Source organism: Mobula birostris, chromosome 5, assembly GCF_030028105.1.
Source record: "Mobula birostris isolate sMobBir1 chromosome 5, sMobBir1.hap1, whole genome shotgun sequence".
Lineage (NCBI taxonomy): Eukaryota > Metazoa > Chordata > Chondrichthyes > Myliobatiformes > Myliobatidae > Mobula > Mobula birostris.
The window spans coordinates 182768289-182792379 of record NC_092374.1 but is presented as its reverse complement, the minus strand read 5'-3'; the positions used below and the strand labels follow the sequence as shown (position 1 = coordinate 182792379).

Sequence of the window (24091 nt, the reverse complement as noted above, 5' to 3'; positions counted from 1 at the left end):
GTGTAGTTGTGCTGGAAGACAACACTGAGGTACAATGTCAGTCACAGTGTGCAAAAGGCTGGTTGGTTTATTGTTGCTCCTGCATCTTATGTTCTTACAAGTTCAGTCCAAAGAATGCAGTAATAAATGGGAGATGCTTTTGAAAGCTGGCCATACATTATAACACAAATGGGAGAATTTTATAGAAGTAGTCATTTAATATGCATTGTGTACAAGTTTTGTATATGGAAATATATGGCAAACATTTAATACATGCCCTGGAAATACCCCTTTGAGTCCATGTTGACCATTATCCAAACATTGGCACTAATGCTACATTAATCCCATTTTTTATTCCCCCCACAGATTCTACCACTCACCTCTCTAGAGACCAACTGAAACTGCATGTCTCTGGGATGTGGGTGGAAACCAGAGCACTCAGGGGGGAGAGGGTGAGGGGGTGGATCCCATGTGGTCACAGGGAGAACATGCAAGCTCCACAGACAGCACCAGAGGTCAGGATTGAAACCAGTGTCTGGTAGTACCCAAACAACAGGAATTCTGCAGATGCTGGAAATTCAAGCAACACACATCAAAGTTGCTGGTGAACGCAGCAGGCTAGACAGCATCTCTAGGAAGAGGTACAGTCGACGTTTCAGGCCGAGACTATGATGTGTGTTGTCTGGTAGTACCCATCACTTTATGTAATAAAAATTTGCCCTGTAAATCTCCTTAAAACTCCTTTCCCCATCTCCTATGCCCTCCATTTCTACCCTGGGGAGAAAGGCTTTGATACCACCTGTGCCCTCTCATAATTTTATAAGTTTATATCATTGAACTACTTCCACAACCTATGGACTCATTTTCACTTTCGCTACAACTCATGTTCCTTGATTGATTGACTGATTGCTTTATCTAGCTATCTAATTTATCTATCTATCTCTTTTTTTGTATTTGTTCAGTTTGTCATCTTTTGCATATTGGTTGTTTGGGTATAGATTTTTTATTGATTCTATTGTATTTCAGTGTTATACTGTGAATGCCTGCAAGAAAATGAATCTCAGGGTAGTATATGGTGACATATACATACTTTGATAATAAATTTACTTTGAACTTCAGCCTACAATGTTCCAGGGAAACCAATTCAAATTTGTCCAACTTCTCATTAATGTTAATGCCCATATATTCATCTTAAAGAGTGATAGATACCAGGAGTGATTTCCCAGTGCACCCTCAAAAATAGTGAATTGCAACTCCAGCATCCACCTGAGATAGCAGGTGAGATCTCAATTTACCTTCTTGTCTGATGTACAACATACAGTGCTCCTATAGTGCTCCACAGGAATATCAGCCTAGATTTTTGTGTTCAAGCCTCTGGTGTGAAATTTGAACCTGCAGTAATGGAAGCATTTATAATCAAATGCAACAATACTATAAGGAAAATGTTAAAAATACTCAGCATAGTAATTAAATAATAAAACTCCAACATAAATTGTGGTTTTATTAATTTGTGTTCTAAAACATTGCTCTTCGGTCAGAGATAATAACATTTTACTGGACAGGTTTTCTTATTAATTTTTTTCTGAGACCTCCACAGAATCACCAACAACTCCTCAAATCTTCTGTAAAGTCAGGTGGAGGTGGAGAATCTGCAATGGATGAAATGTCAGATTATTTGGGTGACACAGTAGGTAGAGTCGCAGACTTGGTAGCATAGTGGTTAGTATAACACTTTACAGTGCCAGCGATCAGAAGACCAGGATTCAATTCCTGCTGCTGTCTGTAAGGAGTTTGTACGCTCTCCACATGACCACATGGGTTTCACCCAGGTGCTCCAGTTTCCTCCCACATTCCAAAGATGTACAGATTAGAGTTGGAAAATTATGGGCATGCTATGTTGGCACAGAAAGCCTGGCGACACTTGTGGGCTGCCCCCAGCACATCCTCAGACTGCGTGTTGGTCGATGACACAAATGACGCAATTTCACTCTGTTTTGAACTTTGAACATGTGACAGGTGAAGTCAATGATCATCATCTCTCAGATCCAAAGACCTGAGGTGATCCCAACCTCCAGCACTGTCTGTGTGTGGAGTTTGTGCATTCTCCTTGGGTGCTATGGTTTCCCACATCACAAATACCTGCAGGTCAGTGGGTGGTTGGACACATACTGTGCGGGTGAGAGGTTGTATCTGGGTAGTGGTGGTGGGAGGACGGAGTTGATGGGGAAAGTGGAGAGAATAAAGGGACATTATTGTAGGATTAGTGCAAGAGGGTGTTTGATGGTCAGTATGGACTTGGTGGCCTGCTTCTATGTTGAGCCTATGACTGTATGGAAATGGAAACTACAGGCAGAAATACAGAAGACTGGTTCGACTGTTGGAGATCAGCACACACAAAATATAGGAGGATCTCAGCAAGTCTGGCAGCATCCAAAGTGGGGAATAAACAATGTTTCAGGCCAAGAGACATTTTATCAGGACTTCAACTGACTCAAAAGCTATTTGTATTTTAAGGAGCCTGAACATCCCCTGATACTCAGCAACACCATAAACAAAGTTTGATACGGACATAACATGAGTTGAATATGGGTGACCAACAGTTTCAAAGACTGCCGTTGAATGAATGACTGGTAGAAAGGTGTGAAGATTCAGAGGGAATGCCAAAGCAAACCACAGTGAAGGACAACATGGATACCATTGAGGAACATAGGGATGAGCTGCAGTTCTGAATTCAAGGGACACAGGTGGAGGCAGGAAAAGGTGCAGAGAGCAGTCAATGCAGGGTTTTAAAGACAAGGTTTAAAAATGGAGTATTTTGAACAGCTTTCGGCCCCATAGCTAATAAAGGATGTGATGGCATTGAAGAGGGTCCAGAGGAGGTTCACAAGAATGATCCCAGGAATGAAAAGGTTAATGTATGAGGATTTGATGGTTCTGGGTCTGTACTCACTGGATTTTAGAAGAATGAAGGGGGATCGCATGGAAAACTGTTGAATATTGAGAGGTCTAGATGTAGAGAAGATGTTTCCTTTCATGGGGGGGTCAGTAGGGAAAGCCTCAGAATATAAGGACATCCCTTTAGAACTGACGTGAGGATAAATTTCTTTAGACAGAGTGAATTTCTGGAATTTACTGCCACAGACAGCTGTGGCGACTGGGTATATTAAAAATGTAGGTTCTTGATTTGTAGAACATCAAAGGTTATGAGGAAGAGAATGGGGTTGAGAGGGATAATAAATCGGTCATGATGAAATGACTGAGCAGACTCGATGGATCGAATGGCTTAATTCTCCTATGTGCTACAGTCTTATGAATAGAAGCAGAAAGAAGTTGGCAGGAGTACAAATGAGAAACATTTGAGTAGAAATGCACAATAAAGAGAAAAACAAGGATCAATAGTAACTGATTTTGAAGAAAAGGCAGAGAAAACTCAACAAGGAAATCCATTGTGGAAATATTGAGAAATAGCAATAGGTCTGCTGTGTTTCCAGTTATTCTTAGCACTTGCTTCCCTATGACGTACTGTTAATAGAGTTGTGACAGGTCTTCCCACTTCCAGCGTGCAAGTGAGTGGTGTGGTGCTGCCTGTCTCCTGCTCATTAAGTGACTGCCTATATTTATCACAGTATGAGTCAATGCCAGTCCGTATGCAGCACAGTGACAGATTTTTCTCTTAAGTTGGATTAAGTACAAAGAAGTGTTATCGTTTAGTTCCACAAAGCCATATTGAGGTTTCATCTTAAGAACTGCAATTTGGTTTTCCCTTTTCACCTCAAAAGAAATATACTTCTGTGACAAAAAAGCAATGCAAATTCATTGTGATTTCAATCAGTGTTAACCACTAAGTTCACTCCAAACATCAGCAACTTATTTACACTCATACCATTCTATTCACCCCATAATCCCATCAGCTACAACCCCCACCTCTACCACTCACCTGCAATTTACAGTGACCTATTAACCTACCAGCCGCCACCTTGGATGTGGGAGAAAACTGAAACACTTAGGGGAACACCAACATGATCACATTGAGAACACAGACAGGATTGAACACAGGCCATTGGAACCAGTCAAAGAACACTCCATCACAGAAACAGGCCCTTCGATCCATCTAGTCCATGCTGAACTATGAAACTATTGACCTGCACCGGACCAGAGCCCTCCATAACCCTCCCATCCATGAACCCATCCAAATTTCTCTTAGATGTTGAAAACAACCCCACACCCTCTGAGTCTGCTGGCAGCTCCTTCCATACTCTCATCCCCTCACTGAAGGAGCTCCTCCTCATGTTCCCCTTAACCATTTAACTTTTCACCCTTAACCCATGACTTCTAGTTCTAGTCTTGCCCAACCTCATTGGAAAAAAGCCTACTTGTATTTACCCTCTCTGTACCCCTTATAATTTTATATACATCTTTCAAATTTCCCCTTATTCTTCTAGACTCTAGGAAATAAGGTCCTAACCTTTTCAACCTTTAACTCAGGTCCTCATCCTTGTAAAGTTTCTCTGCATTCCTTCAATCTCATTGACCCCTTTCCTGTGGTACGTATCCAAGAACACTCTAGATTAGGCCTCACAAGTGTCTTATACCACTTCAACATGACGTCCCAACTCCCATACTCAGTACTTTGATTTATCAAGGCCAATGTCCTGTGAGGCAGGGACTATATTAGGCTGCACCACTGTACGGCCAGCCTCACTCTCTTGGAACAAATTAGAATTTGATAGTTACAGCAAAAAGTATTTCTTTCAGTGACACAATCAAAGATAAAGCATGAAATCTTAAATGATAGTCATTCATGAGCAAGATTAGCAGATTTTATTCCATGTATTAAGGATATCTTGGATTTCTCAGAATATGGATCCTGGGAGACTAGGAGGATCAAAGCAGAGCTGAATATTTTGGGGTTTTTTATGCAGTATAAATAATATGAAACAATGATAAGAAATTGTAGTTCTGCACATTATTTGGGAGCTAATTGAAGAGTAGAGCAGATCTTGTATGGTAAATGGACTTTGCTAGTTCCAGATGTTGCTCCTTGTTTTGTACGTTTAGGCCAGTGAGAGTTGTCCACAATTTACGGGAAGCCTTCCGGAGTGAGAGTTCTGGAATTTGACATTATGACATTGCAGCAACAAATAATTATAAAATATATTTATAATATCGTATAACATATACAGTGGGTGGGAAAATTTGCAGGGAATGGCACTTCAGAAGTCAGAGGTTTTGAGAAAGTGACAAGCAAGGTGTTTTAACTCTTGTGGATGATTTCGGCAAAATCCATTCTCACCTTTATATTATATATAGGAGGGATTTATTTGAATTACAACAGCTGTGTTGATTCAGAAGATGAACGCTCCTCTAGCATCTCTTGATGGATGTTTTCAAACTATTTGTCACCAGTATTCACAGTGCTTTTGTAACACACACACACACACACACAATGCTTGAGGAACTCTGCACGTCAGGCACCATCCACGGAGAGGAATAAAGTGTCAACATTTCAGACTGAGACCCTTCATCAGCACTCTTTATTTCTCTCCATTGATGTAGCCTGAGCTGCTAAGTTCCTCTGGCATTTTGTGTGCTGGTCTGAATTCCCAACATCTGCAAAAACGTTTGCTTACAGAGCTTTTGTGGAAAGTACAGCTTGCCACGTTGTGAATTTTGTTGATGTAGTGCTTTGTCAACCTTGCCGTTACCCCTCATGCCTCGCTCATTGTAGTGGAACGAAATTCAAAACCGTGATGAGAATGAAGGGAATGTAAACTCATCCACCAAACAGTTTGGGAAAGTAATGGTATCTGAGCAAGCACTGGTTGTATCTAAACCTAGATTCCTCTGTCGGCTAGCCAGTAAAATCAATTTCCTCATGACCATGTAGAACGCTCACGAGGTGAACTGGTTAAAATTAAGTCTCAGAATGTCTGATCAAGACTGCTAATTCTCCATTCAGTGCCCCTCCCATCCTGAGATCCCGTCCAACCACTGACACTGTGGGATCACAAACAGGCTGCTAAGGATCAAATCCACAATATCAGATCATCCGTAACAGCACTGGCTGAAATTGCATAGAATATGTAAGTGTATAGGCCCTTCAGCACAAGATGCTGTGCCAACCTTTTAACCCACTCCAAGTTCAATCTAATCCTTCTCTACCACAGACACATGGATGAAAGGAATGGAGGGCTAAGTAAAAGTATCTTAAGTGTTCCTAGTGTACCTACCTTTAGCAGTGTGTTCTATGCATTCACCATTCTCTGTAAACAAAAAAGCTACCTCTGACATCTCCCTCTATTTCCTCCAATGGCCTTAAAAATATGTCCTCTCATATTAGCCAGTGCCACGCTGGGAAAAAGGCACTGGCTATTCACTCTATCTCTACCTCTTATCATTTTATATACCTCCATCAAGTCACCTCTCATTCTCCTTCGCTCAGCACCTCAATCAACCTCTCCTTTCTAAGCCAGACTAATTTCCTCTGCACTCTCTCTAACGTTTCCACATCCTTCCTGTCATGAAGCAACCAGAAATGAACACAATACTCATAGTATGATCTAACCAGGGTTTTAAAGACCCTCTTATTCTCAATACTCCGACTGACAAAGACCATCACGCCATACACCTTCTTAACAACCCTATCAATTTGCTGGGCAACTTTGAAGGATCTATAGACTTGGACCCCAAGATCCCACTGTTCCTCTACACTGCTAAGAATCTTGCAATTAACTTTATTCTCTGACATCAAGATCAACCTTCAATCACTTCACACTTTTCTGAGTTGAGCTCATTTGCCACTTCTCAGCCCAGTTCTGCATCCTTTCAATGTCCCGTTGTAACCTACAACACTCTCCACAACACCGCTGACATTGAGAAGGATTACAGTCAGGCCTCCCTGCTCTTTCTCACTGGTGCAGTGGTACAGCCACTGCCTTACAGCTCCAGAGATGCATGTTTAATCCTGACTTTGGCTGCAGATTGCATGGAGTTTGCACATTCTCCCCATGACCCTGTGGGTGACTAGCCAGTTGCTGTGGCTTTCTCTGATATCCCAAAGACATATGGGTTGGTGAGTAAATTGGCCATGGTAAATTGTCCACGGCCGTAGAATCTGGGGGACGTTGAGGGGGGGAAGTGAGGAGAGTAAAGGTAATGGGATTCATGTAGGATTGGTGCAATGGTCAATGCAGATTCTGTGCCATTAAGTCTGTTTCTATGCTGTAGTAAATAGGAGCATTTTACTATACCATAAACCTGAGATGCCACTTCAGAATAAGCATCTGCATGATCCCAGATAACTGGTGGCCAAAGACTGCACAGCAGCAGGTGATCTTGAACCCAGTCAGCTGAAATGTCTTTTATTCACAAGAAGAATTACATCTCAACAGAGGTTCACATAAATAGCTAAAAACACAACAAAATAAAAAGTTAAAATACTGTCGATGCTGGAGAACTGAACAGGAGGGAAGGAAGATACCCGCAGAGACAAAGGTTCTTGGTGGGCCTGGGAAGGGTATGCTTGTTGTTGAATCTTTCCTTGTTTAGAAAGAATTTGCAAACACTTAATACCTTTCCTGAGCATCATGACATTTCTGAAGCACCGACAATACTTTCTAATGTGGTTAGTCAGCATGGAAGTACTGCAGCCGATTCACAGGCAGAAAGATCCCAGAAACGCCGCGTACGATAAACAGATCCATGAGTTGACGGATTAAATAAACAGCCACAACGCCTGTCAAAGGAGAGGCTGCAAAGTCTCCAACATCCACACCCCCCCCACCCCCTAGGGACAAAGTCTAGTCTGTGAGACAGTGCTTGTGGCAGTGCTGCACTCCCATGACACCGGGAGAGTCACTTTCACGCTGAGCCATGGTCGACATGGTTCCTACAACAAAGCGGTGATGTCCTCCTCCTCCTCTCACCCCAGACACTTGAGAGATCCGCTGAGCATCTCAGTTTGAGTCCCATAAATATCAAAAGCGAGGGTGACTGTAAAAAATACTTCAATGCACAGCACCAGAATTTACATATACAGTATATGCATATCTTATATAGTTAAATACTAAACTTTTGCTAAAATTGTCAGTATGATCCGATCCAATGTGTAGGGTTTAAACGCTTGACTTTGCTGGTTCCACCAGCTCTCATCAGTAATCCTGCCAGCTCTTCCAGACTGGAGACAGCATGAATTGCCCACCTGCCCTCCCTCCCCAGCCCCAGCCCCGCCAGCAGCCCTTTCTCTTTGGTCAGAAGGGCAGGGAACCCCCACCTCCGACCCCACCCTTGGCCCGGGAAGCCGGGGTCAGAGATCGGCTGCGCCACTGAGGTCGGAGGGAAGGTCGAGGTCCGGGAGGGGGGCAGCGGCAGCGTGGTACAGCTTGGCGCAGGCGTTGCGGTGGCGGGTGAAGCTGTCACGCCACATGAATTTCTTGCCGCAGTAGTGGCACTCGTAGGGCTTGTGGCCGGTGTGGATCTTCATGTGGCCCATCAGGTGGTGCTTCATCTTGAACTTCTTGCTGCAGATGGGGCAGCCAAAGGGTCGCACGTTCAGGTGCATGCTCATGTGCCGGTCACGCTGGCTCTTGTGGGCGAAGCTCTTGCCGCACTGGCAAGGGTAGAGCTTGTAGACACCACCAGGGAAGTCAGAGGCAGCAGGCGGCTGGCAGGAGCTGGGTCCCGGTTCGCCCAGCACACCGTACGCCCCATTCTCCTGGATTTCACTGCCCGGCAGCACCGCCCCATTCGGGCTACCTCCACCGCCGGCGCCTCCGCCCACTACCGCCCGCTCAAAGTGGAAGTCGTCCGATGAGCCATAGTAGTCAACGGGCTCATCATAGCCGGGGTCCTCGGCAAACTCGTCATACTCCTCGGCCAGTGAGTTGTGCTCCGGGAAGTGGCCGGCCTCATGATGCTCAGCCCCCAACCCCGTAACCTCTTGCTTCTTCCTCCTGCCCGGTGCCGGGTGGAAGGGACGTTCCTCCTCACTGCCCTCCTCTGATTTGCCGGGCTTCACCAGCGCCCAGCGTTTGTGGGGTGTCAAGCCCGGTGCAGGGTAAGGGCAGTCGGCACCGTCCCCTAACCCCCCGCCGCCACAGCCCTCCACCCCAAACTTGTCCCGCTCAGCGGAGTTGCTGATGACATTGTCCTGCTCCGTCTCCCGGTTCGGAGAAGCTTTATGACCTTCTTCCTCCTCCTCCTCCTCCTCCTCTTCCACCTCCTCGTCCTCATCCTCCTGGTGGTGGTGGTGGCGATGGTGGTGGTGGTGGTCTTCCTGCTTGACATCATCCTCCTCGGGCCTCTCGAACTTGGCCGGCACATTGGCCCCAGCCTCGGGGCCGTGCCAAGGGCTGAGGTAGTTGCTGCTGCTGGGTGACTGGTTCTGGCTGACAGCCTGGTGGCTGGGCGCGGGCGGCGACTGGCTCTCCTGCAGCAGCTCCGTGCACTTGTCCACCACGTGCCACATCTGCAGGAAGCTGGCCACCGTCAAGTAGCTGACAATTTCTGGAGACAGGATGGTCAGCTTGCCGGTGTAGGAGGAGGCCAGCACACTCTCGAAGGCCTTGGGGCTCATCACGCCAGGCAGGACGATCCGACTGGCATTCTTGAGGAGCACCTGGTCGTGGAAGTAGGGCGAGGAGGCGGCCAACACCGCCCGGTGTGCCTTGAACATCTGCCCCTGGAGGTGGATGGTGATGTCGCACAGCTTGCCCTCCATTCGCTGCTGGTTCAGCTTCCTCAGCAAGTTGTTGCCGAAGTTGGGGAACTCCACCTGAAACATCCCTGGCTCCATGGGCTTCCACCAGAGCCCGAACTGCACCTGGGAGAGGCAGGAACAAAAAACCAGTTCAACTACCCAATGCTTGGCTCTGGCCCCCGATCTCAATCAACATTGACCTGCCCCCCACCCCACACCCACACACTCATACTTCTACCTGCAGGGCTCTCCCGGTCTCAGCCCTTCTTGCATGTTTCCCCCGAGATCAATAAAGTATGAGTATGACTATGGCTATGGCTATGACTATGTCCTAGGACCCAAGAACAGGAGGCAATTCAACCACACTAACATCCTAGCTTTATCCATAATCATAGAGAAATACAGCAGGGAAACAGGCCCTTCATCCCATTAAGCCCTTGCTGACCACTAACCACTGATCCCATTTCATTCTCTCCACATTAGCACCAACTTTCCCTCCTCCGTGACAAATTCTACTCCCCAACACACCAGGGGCATTTTACAGTGGCCGGTTAGCCTAATGACCCATTGGTCTTTGGGATTTAGGAGGAAAACAGAACATCCAGGAGAAATCCACGGGGGGAATGCGCAAACTGCACACAGGCCGCACCGGAGGTCAGGATTGAGCCTGGACTCTGGCACTGAGAGACAGTGGCTCCATGAGCTACACCAATGCAACACTACCTACCTTCACTCTACCTACTCACCTTGGTTCCATATCCCCCAACACCCTAACCTAATAGCAACCTGCACATCTTAAATGAATTGATGGCTTCATTGCAAAGTCTGCAGACGATATGAAGATAGGTGGAGGGGCAGGTAGTTTTGAAGAAGTAGAGAGGCTACAGAAGAACTTAGACTGATTAGGAGAATAAGCAAAGAAATGGCAGTGGAATACAAGAGTCGCGAAGTGTATGGTCATGAACTTTGGTAGAAAAATTGAAAGGGGTGATTATTTTCTAAATGGAGAGAAAATATAGGATTCCCTAAAGGATAATTTGCAGGTTGAGTCTGTGGTGAGGAATCAAGTGCAATGTTAGCATTGATTTCAAGAAGGAAGGATGTAATGTTGTGACCTATAAAGTATTGTGTGCAGTTTTGGGCCCCTTTATCTTAGAAAGGATGTTCTGAAACTGGAGAGGGTTTAATGGAGGTTCACGAAAATTATTCCACAATTAAATGGTTTGTCATATGCAGAGCATTTGATAGCTCTGGGCCTGTATTCACTAGAATTCAGAAGATTGAGGGGTGATCTCATTGAAACTTATAGAATGGTGAAAGACCTTGATAGAGTGGATGTGGAGAGGATGTTTCCTTTGGTGGGAGAGTCTAAGACCAGAGGACACAGCCTCAGAATAGAGGGGTGTACTTTTAGAACAGAGATGAGGAGGAATTTCTTTAGCCAGAGATTGGTGAATCTGTGGAATTCTTTGCCACAGGCAGCTGTGGAGGACAAGCCTTTATGTATATTTAGGCAGAGGTTGATAGTTTATTGATGGGTCAGGGCATGAAGGGATACAGAGAGAAGGCAGAGACTGGGGCTGAGAGGAACTCTGGATCAGCCATGACGAAATGGCAGAGCAGACTCGATGGGCCAAATGGCCTAATTCTTCTCCAATATCTTATGGTCTTAAATCTGAAATTTGCGTTTCAACCCCGATTTCAGCAGCATTTTGGCTGACAGAAGTCTCTGAGATTACAAGAGCCGTTGACAGATAGTCAACATATTTTTCCCTTTGTAGGGACATAAAAAGCAAGAGGGTGTAGATTTAAGACGAGAAGTTTTAAAAGGGATTCCTTACACAGAGAGTGGTGATATCTGGAACACACTGTCATATGGGTGATGTGATCAGATACAATCACTATGGTTAGGAGACACCTAGACAAATAGTTAAACAGGCAAGGCTCAGGAGAATGTGGTATTAATGTGGGAAATTGGGGTTCATGTAGCTGTCTGAGAAGGTCAGCTGGGATACAGTGGGTCAAATAGCCTGTTTCTGTGCTGTACGAGGTGCTTCCTGGTATCAATTGTTGGGTTAAACTGTAGTGTTATGCCCTCTTGCTAAAGCTTTTCTCTCTACAGAGAGAAAAAAAAAATCACCTCCATCTCCATCAAAGCTTATGGGGTGTTAGCTTTCATAAGTTGAGGGATAGAGTTTAAGAGTTGCGATGTAATGATGCATTATTAAAACTATTAGAGCTCTATAAAACTCTGGTTAGGCCACACTTGCAGTATTGTGTCCAGTTCTGGTCACCTCACCATAGGAAGGATGTGGAAGCATTGGAAAGGGTACAGAGGAGATTTACCAGGATGCTGCCTGGTTTAGAGAGTATGCATTATGATCAGAGATTAAGGGAGCTAGGGCTTTGCTCTTTGGAGGGAAGGAGGATGAGAGGAGACATGATAGAGGTGTACAAGATAATAAGAGGAATAGATAGAGTGGATAGCCAGCGCCTCTTCCCCAGGGCACCACTGCTCAATAGAGGACATGGCTTTAAGGTAAGGGGTGGGAAGTTCAAGGGGGATATTAGAGGAAGGTTTTTGACTCAGAGAATGGTTGGTGCGTGGAATGCACTGCCTGAGTCAGTGGTGGAGGCAGATACACTAGTGAAGTTTAAGAGACTACTAGACAGGTATATGGAGGAACTTAAGGTGGGGGCTTATATGGGAGGCAGGGTTTGAGGGTTGGCACAACATTGTGGGCCAAAGGGTCTGTACTGTGCTGTACTATTTTATGAATCTATGAATCTATACGATCAAATTTTGTAAATTATCTTAAATATCTTAACCTTACAGGATTCTCAAGCCTGAGATTTGTACCTGCCATTATAGTGAAGTGTTTTAACCCTTGCATCCTTCTGTAGCACCTCTACTAATCCCTTCCTGAGATGTGATGCCCATGGGTGTTGTATGCCCTACACTAAAAAAGTAGTCTAACTGGGCCTCTGCTAACATTTAGACTGACGAGAGGTGTCAGCTTCCCTACAGCCTTTCAACCTGTCACGTCCAACACTTCATTCTTGGTCAACTTCAGCTTTATGTCACTGATCGATCAGTCTATTGAGAGACCAAATCAAACTATTCCGACTATCCTAACAACTCGATGTGGGAGGTAACCAGAGCACCTGGGGAAACCCAAGGGAAGAACGCACGAAGTCCACCCAGATAGCCCCAGCGGTTGGGACAAACTCAGGACGTGTACAGACCACAACAATAAAAGAGTATGCTGCATTTCACTGTCAAAATTGGTTTTTGGCCAATGAAAGACTTTTTGAAATTTATTTGCTGTTGTAAGGTAACACAAAGGCTAATTAGTACGTAGCAAAATTGAGACAAGGTCAAAGGACACTCTCTACTTTGACACAGTGTCACAGGATCTTTTAACATTTACCCAACAACCAAACTTATGGTCTTACAGGTCATCAGGATAACAGTATGTGACTACCACACACGAAGTGCTGAAGGAACGCAGCAGGCCAGGCAGCATCGATGGGAAAACACTGACCTGAAACGCCGACTGTACTCTTTTCCATAGATGCTGCCTGGCCTGCTGAGTTCCTCCAGCATTTTGTGTGTGTTGCTCGGATTTCAAGCATCTGCAGATTTTATCTTGTTCACAGTATGTGACTATCCCTGCTCCTTCAGTATTCCAGTGGGAAGATCTGCTAAGAAAGTGTGCTATTTCTTTGGAAAAAGATTTGGGGTAACAGTGGACTAGAAGACTAACTGAAAACCAGTAGCCTTTGAAGCAGCAGGTTCTTCAGTTGACAACTATCTGAAGTACATGATTGAAGTCAACTCCACATGTGGGAAATTGGGAAATTCCATGAGTCAACACGCTGTGTGGGCTGTGAGCAGAAGACTTATTGAACTCCAAGCAGGAAAAGATCATTTCTGTTCACCTGAGTGATACAACTCCCTGTTCTATCCCTTCCGCTTTTCAGTTTTTATTCCAGAGATTTTCTGCTTTTTTTTTTTAAGAACATAAGAAATAGGAGCAGGAGTAGGCCATCTGGCCCATCAAGCCTGTTCCACCATTTAATAAGATCATAACTGATCTGGCCTTGGACTCATCTCCACCTACCTGCCTTTTCCTCATAACGCTTAATTCCCCTATTATGCAAAAATCTACCCAACAAATGTCTTTACTCAAAGGTTTTGTTGGTGATAGAAATTCACTGTCCTTTGGGGTAAGTGATGTTCAGTCCATTAACACCACAAAACATTCAGCACTATCTGGCAAGGTGAAAATGAGGTAGGAAATCCATTGGCAAGGAGGGAATGAAGCAGGAGTTCCAGTGGCAGGTGAAACTCAGGTACCACAGGTCCGGTGGCAGGCGGAACTGCCACAATGTCCAGTGGCCGTGGAACTGAACTATTACGGGATGTCCACCGGCAGGCAGAACTGAGATAGATCAGCTGCCGATGGAGCTGAGGTAGATAACCAGCCATTACTACAGGAACTACTCCCGCTGAGTGAATTTTTTCTATGACTCATTTCCTAGGATATGAAATATTTCCATATCCAAGGCCGAAGCTTTCACTATTGAGAAGTTGGGGGTGAGCCACAATCTTGAACAGCTACTGGGAAAGTAATCACCAACAAATAGAAAGTGCTGATTAAATGAGATTAATATAGATGGGTACTTCATGGTGGACATGGCTTGTGTCAGTACGGTATAATTTGGCAGCCCAGTCTGGGAGCGGTATGAGTGATTTAGAGAGAAACATGGAGTTGATGGCTTTCCTATATGTAGCTGCAACCTTTGTCCTTTTGAGCAGTACAGCAGCAGAGTTAGCAAGCTTCAGAGGTTAATACTGCCAAGCCCATAAGACAGAGGAGCACAATTAACACCTTCAGCCCATCGAGTCTGCTCTGTTATTCCATCATAGCTGACCCCAGATCCGACTTAACCCCATACACCCTTTCTTCCTCGCCATAACCTTTGATGGCCTGATCCGATCGGGAAACCATCAACTTCCGCCTTAAATATGCCCACGTACTTGGCCTCCACCGCAGTCTGTGGCGGAACATTCCACAGATTCGCACTCTCTGGCTAAACAAATTCCTGTTTACCACTGCTCTAAAAAGGTCGCCCCTCTATTTTGAGGCCGTGCCCTCTAGTTCCGAAACCCTACCAATGGAAACATCCTCTCCACATCCACCCGATCTTGTTCTTCCAATATTCACAGGGTTTCAATAAGATACCCACACATTCATCTAAATTCCAGTGAAAACGCTCCTCATATGTTAACCCCTTCAATCCTGGAATTATCCTTGTGAACCTCCTCTGGACTCTCCCAAAGACAACACATCCTTTCTGAGATATGGGGCCCAAAACTGTTGGCAATGCTCCAAGTGCAGCCCAACTAGTGCCTCAGCATTATCCCTTTGCTTTTATATTCTATTCGCCTTGAAATAAATGCTAACATTGCAACTGACTTCTTTACCACAGACTCAACCTGTAAATTAACCTTCTGAGAGTCTTGCACGAGGACTCCCAAGTCCCTCTGCACCTCTGATGTTTGAGCCTTCTCTGCATTTAAACAATAGTCTGCTCTATTGTTCCTTTTACCAAAACTCATTATCATACATTTCCCAACACTGTATTCCATTCTGCCACCTTTTTACCCATTCTTCCAATTTGTCTAAGTCCTGCTGCAATCACATTGCTTCCTCAGCACTACCTACCCATCCACCTATCTTTGTATCATCCCTCATTTACACAACTACAGAGTACTGAAATGGTAAATGGTGGAAAAATTTGGCAATTCATTAGGACACTCACCACGGAAGCTCGTTTGTTGGTGACGCAATGCATGGTTTAAAAATGAGCTCGGGTGCTTTCGGGACTTCTTGACAGGTTGCAATCAGCGCAAGAGGTCACTCGTTGGTGAGGCAGCATGAGATAAAAAAAGAGAACTCGAGGCCCTTCGTGAATTTTCAGCAGTTTGCAATCATTGCAAGAGTTCCTTCATTGGTGATACAGCACGAGGTTTAAAAAGAGCTTCTGGGACTTTTTGGTGAGCTGCAACCTTAACGATCCATAAGCCAACTGAAAAGAAGCAAGGTATAAGCGGAGCAGCCATTGCGTGAGTGGACAGTGTAGTCAAGCATCAGCTCAACAGGCTTAGGCAAAAACAGGCTTGGGAAAGCACAGAGAGAAGTTCTAAGTAAGTTTCTAGTAAGATTTTTTTCTGGTAGTACGTAACCAGTATACTGAGAATGGGGCCACAGTTAGTGGTACATTCCTTGTGTGAGATGTGGGAACTTTAGGAGACCTCCCTGATAACTGTATCTGCATGAAGTGTACCAAGCTGCAGCCTCATACAGACCGCTTGATAATCTTCAGCTCGTACGGAAAAATGAGAAAGTAGTAACCCCTAAATTGCTGGGTGCCAGTCAGGAGAAGGAAAGGGAATAGGCAGCCAGTGCACAGTACTCCTGGTGCCATTCTCCTCAAAAATGTAAATTGCTTTGGACACTGTTGGGTGGGATGACCTACTGGGGAAAGGTGCCGTGACCTGATCTCTGGCACTGGCTCAGTGGGGGGGGGGGGAGCAGGGGGTGATTACAGGAGTGTAATAGTGATAGAGGATTCCATAATTAGAGCAGATAGCAGATTATGGGGACAGAAAAGAGACACCCAGATGGTATATTGCCTCACTGGTGCCAGGGTCAAGGATGTCTCAGATTAGCATTCTAAAGGGAGGAGGGTGAACAGCCGGAATTCGTGGTACATATTGGTACCAATGACGTAGATAGGAAAAGGGACTAGGTCTTGAATAGAGAATACAGGGAGTTAAGAAGAAAGTAGAAACACAGGATCTCCTGGGTGGTAATCTCTGGATTGCTGCCTGTGCCACATGCCAATAAGGTAAGGATAGGATGATTTGGCAGATGAATACGTGGCTGAAGAAATGGTGCAAGGAGCAGGCTTTCACATTTCTGGGTCACTGGGATCTCTCTTGGGGAAGGTGCGATCTTTATATAAAGGACAGGTTACACCTAAAACCGAGGAGGACCAATATCCTTCTGGGCAGGTTTCTAGAGCTTTGTGGAGGGTTTAAACTAATCTGGCAGGCCGACGGGAGCCAGGGTGATAGGGCTGAAGATGAAGTAATTGGTATACAAGTAGATGCAGTGTGAGGAAGGACAGGCAAAATTGCAGTCAGTGGGAGGAGTTAAAATGTGACAGGGGGCCAAAATCAAAAAGGGTGATGAATACAGCACTGAAGGTGTTGTATTTGAATGCACACAGTACATGGAATAAGGTAGATGATCTTGTAGTGTAGTTAGATTGGCAGGTACATTGTTGTGGAAATTGCCCAGTCGTGGCTGAAGAAAGATCATTGTTGGGAACTCAACATCCAAGCACACACATTGTATCGAAAGGATAGGCAGGTACACAGTGGAGTGGGGTGGCTCTGTTGGTAAGAAATGCTCAGAAAGAGGTGACACAGGATCAGAAGATGTAAGGGTAAAAGGACCCTGATAGGAGTTATAGAGGAGTATTGTGAATAGTTTTGAGCTCCCATTGCAGAAGGTCCACAGGAGGTTCGCGAAAATGATCGAAGGATGAAAAGGTTAATTTATGAGGAGCATTTGACATCAGTGGGCCTGTGCTCGCTGAAGTTTAGAAGAACGAGGGGGGGATTTCATTGAAACCTATTGAATATTGAAAGACCTAGATAGAGTGGATGTGAAGAGGATGTTTCCTGCAGTGGGGAACCTAGGACCAAGAGGGCAGAATCTCAGATAGAGGGACATCCATTTAGAACAGAGGAAGAATTTCTTTAGCCGAAGGGTGGTGAATCTGTGGAATTCATTGCCACAGGTGGCTACGACGGCCAAGTCATCGGCTATATTTAAGGCGGAGATTGATAGGTGCTTGATGAAACAGGACGTCAAAGGTTACGTGTAGAACGCAGGAGAATGGGGTTCAGAGGGTCCAGCCATGATGGAATGGTGGAGCAAACACAATCGTCCAAATGACCTAATACCGTTCCTATATCTTATGTGTTGTGGTATTTATATTGGCTGGTCCAGTTGAGTTTCTATTGGTGGTGACCCACAGGATACAGACAGTAAGGTCAACGCAAAGGCAACATCATTGTTAGATGTTACAGGTAGGTGATTAGGCAATATTTGCCTGCTTGCAACTGGATTTTGTCTAGATCTTGTCATCATCTTACGAGGTTAATTGGATTTGAACAAGGCACAGTTATCAACAAAAATCCCCATTTTTGATATGACACAATTATTGATGAAAAATATGAGACAGATTGGCCCAGGGCAGTGCTGTCCAGAAAATATATCCAGTTAGACCATTCATAACTGCTCTTTCCCCAAAATCCTGGAAAATATGGCTCTTTGCCAGTTATGTATCCATTACCTTGTTGAAATCTCTGAGTTAGAAAGGGACAGAAGAAAGTTAGTGAACCATAGAAGATCAAGCATTCTTAAAGAAGCTTTCACAATGATAAGGCATTTTGAAACACTTCATAAACAACTAAGCAAAGCTTTTTTTCACTCTTGTAAAGGATACCAAATAAGCACACCACAGCTTCCCACACACAGTAAGTAAGTGGTACTGTGCAAATAATCTGGTGCAGAAAAGATTGACATAGATGTGGCCAGAATGGGAGGGCTTGAGTTATAAAGAGAGACAGGATAGGATGACTTTCACCCATCCACCCCACCATCCCCTTGGAAGAAGTACAATTGAGGGGTGACATTACAGAGGTTCATAAAATCACAAGGGGCATGGTTGAGTGAATGCTTATTGGCTTTTTTCACAGGGTGTGGGGGGGACATCGATTTGAGGTGGAAGAGGAGAGATTTCAAGGGGAAGTTTTTCACACAAGCAATGGTGGGCAAAAGCAACCATCTGCCAGAGGAAGTGGTAGAGGCAGGAACAATTACAAAGTGTAACAGACATTTTGACAGGTACGTGGATAGGAGAGGTTTAGAGGGATATAGGCCAAGCACAGGCAATAGGCACCTTGGTCAGCATGGAAAAGTTGGGCTAAAGGGCCTGTTTCCATGAGGTGGAGCTCTGTGACTGCTCCCACTCAGTGTGATGATGCCTCCCAAAAAGTCATGGAGCACGGAAACAGGTCCTTTGGCCCACGACATCAATACTGACCATTGTGCTCATCTATACTCATCTCACTTGTCAGCATCACGTCTATATCCTTCTATGCATTGCATACTTATGTGTCTGCCTGAGCCTCTTAAACATACTAACTTTATCCAATTCCACCACCTATTCTGCCTGCACGTCCCAGATATCAACCAGTCTCCACGTAAAACAAAGCATACACCCTCAGATCTCTTTTAAACCCCTTTCCTCAACTTAAACCCAAGATCTCGTTATTGATACCTCATTGGGAGGAAAAGTTTAAATACTAGCTTTATTTGTCACATGTACATTGAAATGTCAAAACATACAGTGAAATGCGTCATTTGTGTGAAAGACTGACACATCCAAGGATAAGCTGCAGACAGCCCCGATGTGTCACAATGCTTCCAATGCCAACAAAACATGCCCACAACTTACTAACCTTAAGCTCTATGTCCTTGAAGGAAACTGGAACACCCAGAGGAAACATACGCATTCGCAAGGAGAACGTGCAAGCTTCTTCCACGCAACAGCAGGAATTGAACTATGATTACTGGTGCTGTAAAGCATTTCACTAACTACCACAAAATAGTATCGTTCTGACTATCTAGCTTGTCACAATCTGTCAGGTCACCCAACAATTTGCATCACTCCAGGAAAAACAAGCACAGCCAATCTAAACTCTTCCCATATCTGAAGTCCTCTAATTCAGCCAACATCCTGGTGAATTTCTTCACCCTTTCTAGAATTTTATAAGTTACAGTGTTATATCTCGAACGTTTCTATTCTGTGCCCTGAACCACGGAGGCAAACATGCCTTATGCCTTCTTCACCGCCCTACCGACTTGTGATTCTGCTTTCAAAGAACTATGGACTTGGACCCCGGGTATTTCTGTCCATCAACATTCATCAATGCTTTTCGATTTCACGTAAACGCTTTAGCCCACTTGACTTCCCATCTTGTACTTGTCATGATTAAATTTCTTCAGCCAACGCTCTGCCCAACTTTTATAACCATTCCCACACCACCAGCATTCCCAGAGCAGCGCTCCCTCAGTACCGCCTCCCACCCCCCACCCTCCCACCACTGCACGGCGCTTCCTCAGCGCCGTCCCTATCTCCCACAGCGCGGCGCTCCCTCGACAGTGTACGGGCAAGCAGCCTCTCCAACACTGGGCAGGTCCGCAGCAGTCCCCGCTATGTCCTGTCAGTCGAGGCCTGGGCTGCAGGATGCCCGTTTTCTCAGTTGCCCTACAGCCAGGGGCTAGGCTTACACTTCGCAAAAAGTACCGCTGCATTGTTACAGACCCGCCGGCCGGTCTGCTCGTTCTGGGACTACGCACCTACTCCAGGCCCAGGCTGTCAGTAGAGAGGCCGAGGCCTGCTTCCCCGCGGCGCTCGGAGAGGGTCAACAGGAGAGGGGAGGAGGCTATTTCCAGAGTCGGTCGCACTGCGGCAGACAACGGATCCGGCGATGCTATCCCGGCTCTAAGGGCGGCTCAGGCCTTGCGGCACTATCACCACCTTCTTCATCCAGGCGAATGGCAGCCCGGTGTTCGGCTCCTGTCGGCAGCCTCCGGCCCGGAACTCAACTTGCTCGGCAAATCCCGACCCGGCACTCGGCTCCCGTCGGCAGTCTCCGGCTCGGAGCTTTGCTCGGCAAATCTCGGCCCGACACTCGGCTCCCTTCGGCGGCCTCCGGCTCGGAGCTTTGCTCGGCAAATCTCGGCTCCCGTCGTCAGCCTCCGGCTTAGTGTCGGGATTTGATATTGCAGTTCCTGCACCCCGGTTCGAGGATCAAGTAAATAACTGCAGTGAGACTCGTCCCGTTGCAATACTACTGGAACGTGATTAGCTGAGGGAAAGTTTCCGTTCATTAGCGTATTAAATGAGCACACTTATCAAGTAATCTGAGGCAGGCCTTGTTACCACACACCACATGATAACCCCGCATGGTACCACCTTTGCAGTCGGAAGTTGCAATTTGTCTTTGAAGTTAAGAGATCGGCCCTTGCCGTGGGGAGGGAGGGGAGACCAGGGACTTGGAGAATAAACTGGCTTGAAAGAAACTGTTTGGGTTGCCAGAGAGCAATTATTCACATTGAGGTGTTCTCCCCTCTATAAAGTCGCTGAGGTAGCAAGCCATGTAAAACTCAAACCCATTAATTTTGTTAGCTACCATTGATAGCTAACCTGGAGAGGAATTTGGCAAAATTGGTTTCTTTTTAATAATTTCCCAGCTAAATTTTTATTCTTGTTCTTATTTCAATGTTTTGTTTTGAATTCCACAATACTAGGGGGATAAGGCAAAAAAAAAACTACTGGAGGAAATCAGGTCATGCAGCATCTATGGAAGGAAATGTTAGGTCAGGACCCTTCATCTGGATGGGTGTGTAGGACTGACATACAGCTCATACAACTGACATACAGTTTTATATCGTTCACAATTCAGAAATAGAAACTAAATGTGCATAAAATTAGCACATGGTGTTCATTTACAATTGAAGTTACATTTGTGAATACCTGTTTGCAGGGCCCAGTTCCTGTATTACTTAGTTGCCACTGAACTCTGACTGCAAAGCAATTGGATATCTTGTCAGTGTGAGGTGAAGTTGGCTCTGTTCATATTTACTGCCATATCCTGCCGAGCCTCATGGACGTAAATCAACCAGACTGAGTATTGGAATATCTTCCTGATCCAATCTTCAACTGAACCATCAGCTCTTCAGGGGATTAAATTCTTTCCTGGATTCTTGGCTAAGTTTAAATGTTTTACCTTAGTCTCCCTGCAACCCCTTGTTGCAACCATGGCCACTTTGATCCTGCTGATTTGAGAAGTGCATGGCGTGTAGTTAGTCCACTTGCCTTGTGATGTCATGTGCTGTGCTCCTGTGATATCATAAAGCGTTAAAATAGATTGGTAGCAATGTTTCCCATCCGGGATGTAGCTGGGTGTTAATGCCGCACTGCATGGCTCATAGAAAATAGTACAGCACAATACAGGCCTATCGGCCCATGATGTTATACCGACCTTTTAACCTAATCAAGATCAATATAACGCCATTCATTTTTCATTCTTCCATATGCCTATCTAAGAGCCTCCTAAATGTCCCTACTTTTACCACCACCCCAGGCAGCAAGTTCTATCTGTACCTTTGACATTCCCCCCCCCCCCCCAACACTTTCCTCCAATTACCTTAAAATTACGCCCTCTTGTATCTGCCATTTCCACTCTGGGAAAACAGTACTGGCTGCCTATTGATTTTATACACCTCTGTCAAGTCACCTCTCCTTCTCCTTTGCCTACTAAACCTACTAGTGACCCTTTCCAATCAACTTTGGCCTGCTCCTCTCTCATGCCTCTGTAATTCCTTTCACTCCAATGTGCCTTAAGGTTGTTATAGTCAGGGTGGTAATGGAGGAAAGATTCCACTACCTATTAAAAGCTCCCAATGATGTGCATCTCAAATAGCCTCTGACAACCAAGTCCAGCTCCTGGCCTTCACGTGTGGCTTAGATACTAAGCCCAGCAGAATTGTTTCTACTGACAGGAGAAGGAACAAAGGTGGGTCACTGGAGCCTTCAAACCAGTTGCTTTGGGCAAATGGAGCTCGTCAGCCGTGGTTGGCAACTCATCTAAGAGAAGGAAAACTGATCTCACGTCTCCGCTGCCTTGTGGCTGTACCCACTCATGGGGAAGGCTTCGGGAGTGAACCCCGAGGGAAAAATCCAGAGCTGGAGTCCCTAAGGCAGCCCTACATTGAATTCAATGTTGACTGGCAACTACTGCGATACCTCTGATATCAAACTGTATCGGTCTCTGCCATTCCTTTGGGTTCATCAGATGCGTGGAGAGGGAGAGCTTGCTACACGGGCAACAGCTTACCCTCCATATCATACTCACCAGGCTTGTGTATCTAGACAGCTAGGATGCAATATCCATGGTTAATTCTGACCAACGGAGGCCCTCACCTCTCCAGTGTAAAACTGCAGGGTGAATTCCTTTGTTTTTTTGATCACTGCCTCCCGAGGGTTCCTTTGCCTTGAGGACTCCAATTCTTAACCTTCATTTAATGCTCACAATTATGTTGGATAGCCACCTCAGGGTGACCAAGGGGCCTTAAGTATGAAAATCAGTAAATCAGAGCTTAGACCATAAGACATAGGAGCAGAATTAGGCCATTCAGCCCATCGAGTCTGCTCAGCCATTTCATCATGGCTGTTCCCGGATCCCATTCAACCCCATACACCTGCCCTCTCACCATATCCCTTGATGCCCTGACCAATTCGGAATGTATCAAGTTCTGCTTTGAATATACCCACAGACTTGGCCTCCACTGCAGTCTGTGGCAGAGCATTCCACAGATTCATCACTCTTTAGCTAATCCTTACTTCTGTTCTAAAAGGTTACCCCTCAATCTTGAGGCTGTGCCCTCTAGTTCTGGATATCCCCACTATAGGAAGCATACTCTCCACATCCACTTTATCTAGTCCTTTCAACATTCGGTAAGTTTAAATGAGATCCCCAAATATTCTTCTAAATTCCAGTGAGTACAGGCCAAAACTGCCAAACACTACTCATATGTTAACCCCTTCATTCCTGGAATCATCCTCTTGAACCTCCTTTGGACTCTCTCCAATGACAATACATCCTTTCTGAGATAAGTAAGGGGCCCAAAACTGTTGACAATACTCCAAGTTTGGCCTGACTAGTGTCTTATAAAGATTCAGCATTATCTCCCTGTTTTTATATTCTGTTCCCCTTGAAATGTCAACATTGCATTTGCCTGCTTTACCACAAACTCAACTGGTGAATTAACCTTCTGTGAGTCTTGCACAAGGACTCCTAAGTCCCTCCGCATTTCTGATGTTTGAATTTTCTCCCCATTTCAATAATAGTCTCCACTATTGTTCATTTTACCAAAATGCATTACTGTATCATATATTTCCCAACACTATATTCCATCTGCCACTTTTTTGCCCATTCTTCCAATTTGTCTAAATCCTGCTGCAATCACATTGGTTCCTCAGCACTACCTACCCCTCCATCTATCTTCGAATCATGCACAAACTTTGCCATCAATTCCACTATCTAAATTATTGATAAACAATGTGAAAAGTAGCAGTCTCAATACTGATCCCCGAGGAACACCACTAGTCACTGACAGCCAACCAGAAAAAGCTCCTCTTATTCCCACTCACTGCCTCCAGCCTGTCAGCCATTCCTCTGTCCATGCCAGTATCTTTCCT

The 24091-nt window shown here is 45.4% G+C and overlaps 1 protein-coding gene across 1 annotated transcript; it reads right to left on the bottom strand.

The window, feature by feature from the left end:
• Positions 1-7324: 7324 nt before the first annotated feature.
• Positions 7325-20468, bottom strand: LOC140198109 (zinc finger and BTB domain-containing protein 43-like). Its single transcript, XM_072259028.1, has 2 exons — positions 20185-20468; positions 7325-9799 (listed from the first exon to the last, which is right to left on the bottom strand). Exon 2 carries the CDS (start codon positions 9770-9772, stop codon positions 8285-8287), a length of 1488 nt encoding a protein of 495 aa, XP_072115129.1. The 5' UTR covers positions 9773-9799; positions 20185-20468; the 3' UTR covers positions 7325-8284.
• Between the last annotated feature and the right edge of the window lie 3623 nt (positions 20469-24091).

Excerpts from the sequence above, each read along its gene's own strand:
- LOC140198109 (XM_072259028.1), bottom strand. The coding sequence starts at position 9,772 with ATGGAGCCAGGGATGTTTCAGGTGGAGTTCCCCAACTTCGGCAACAAC.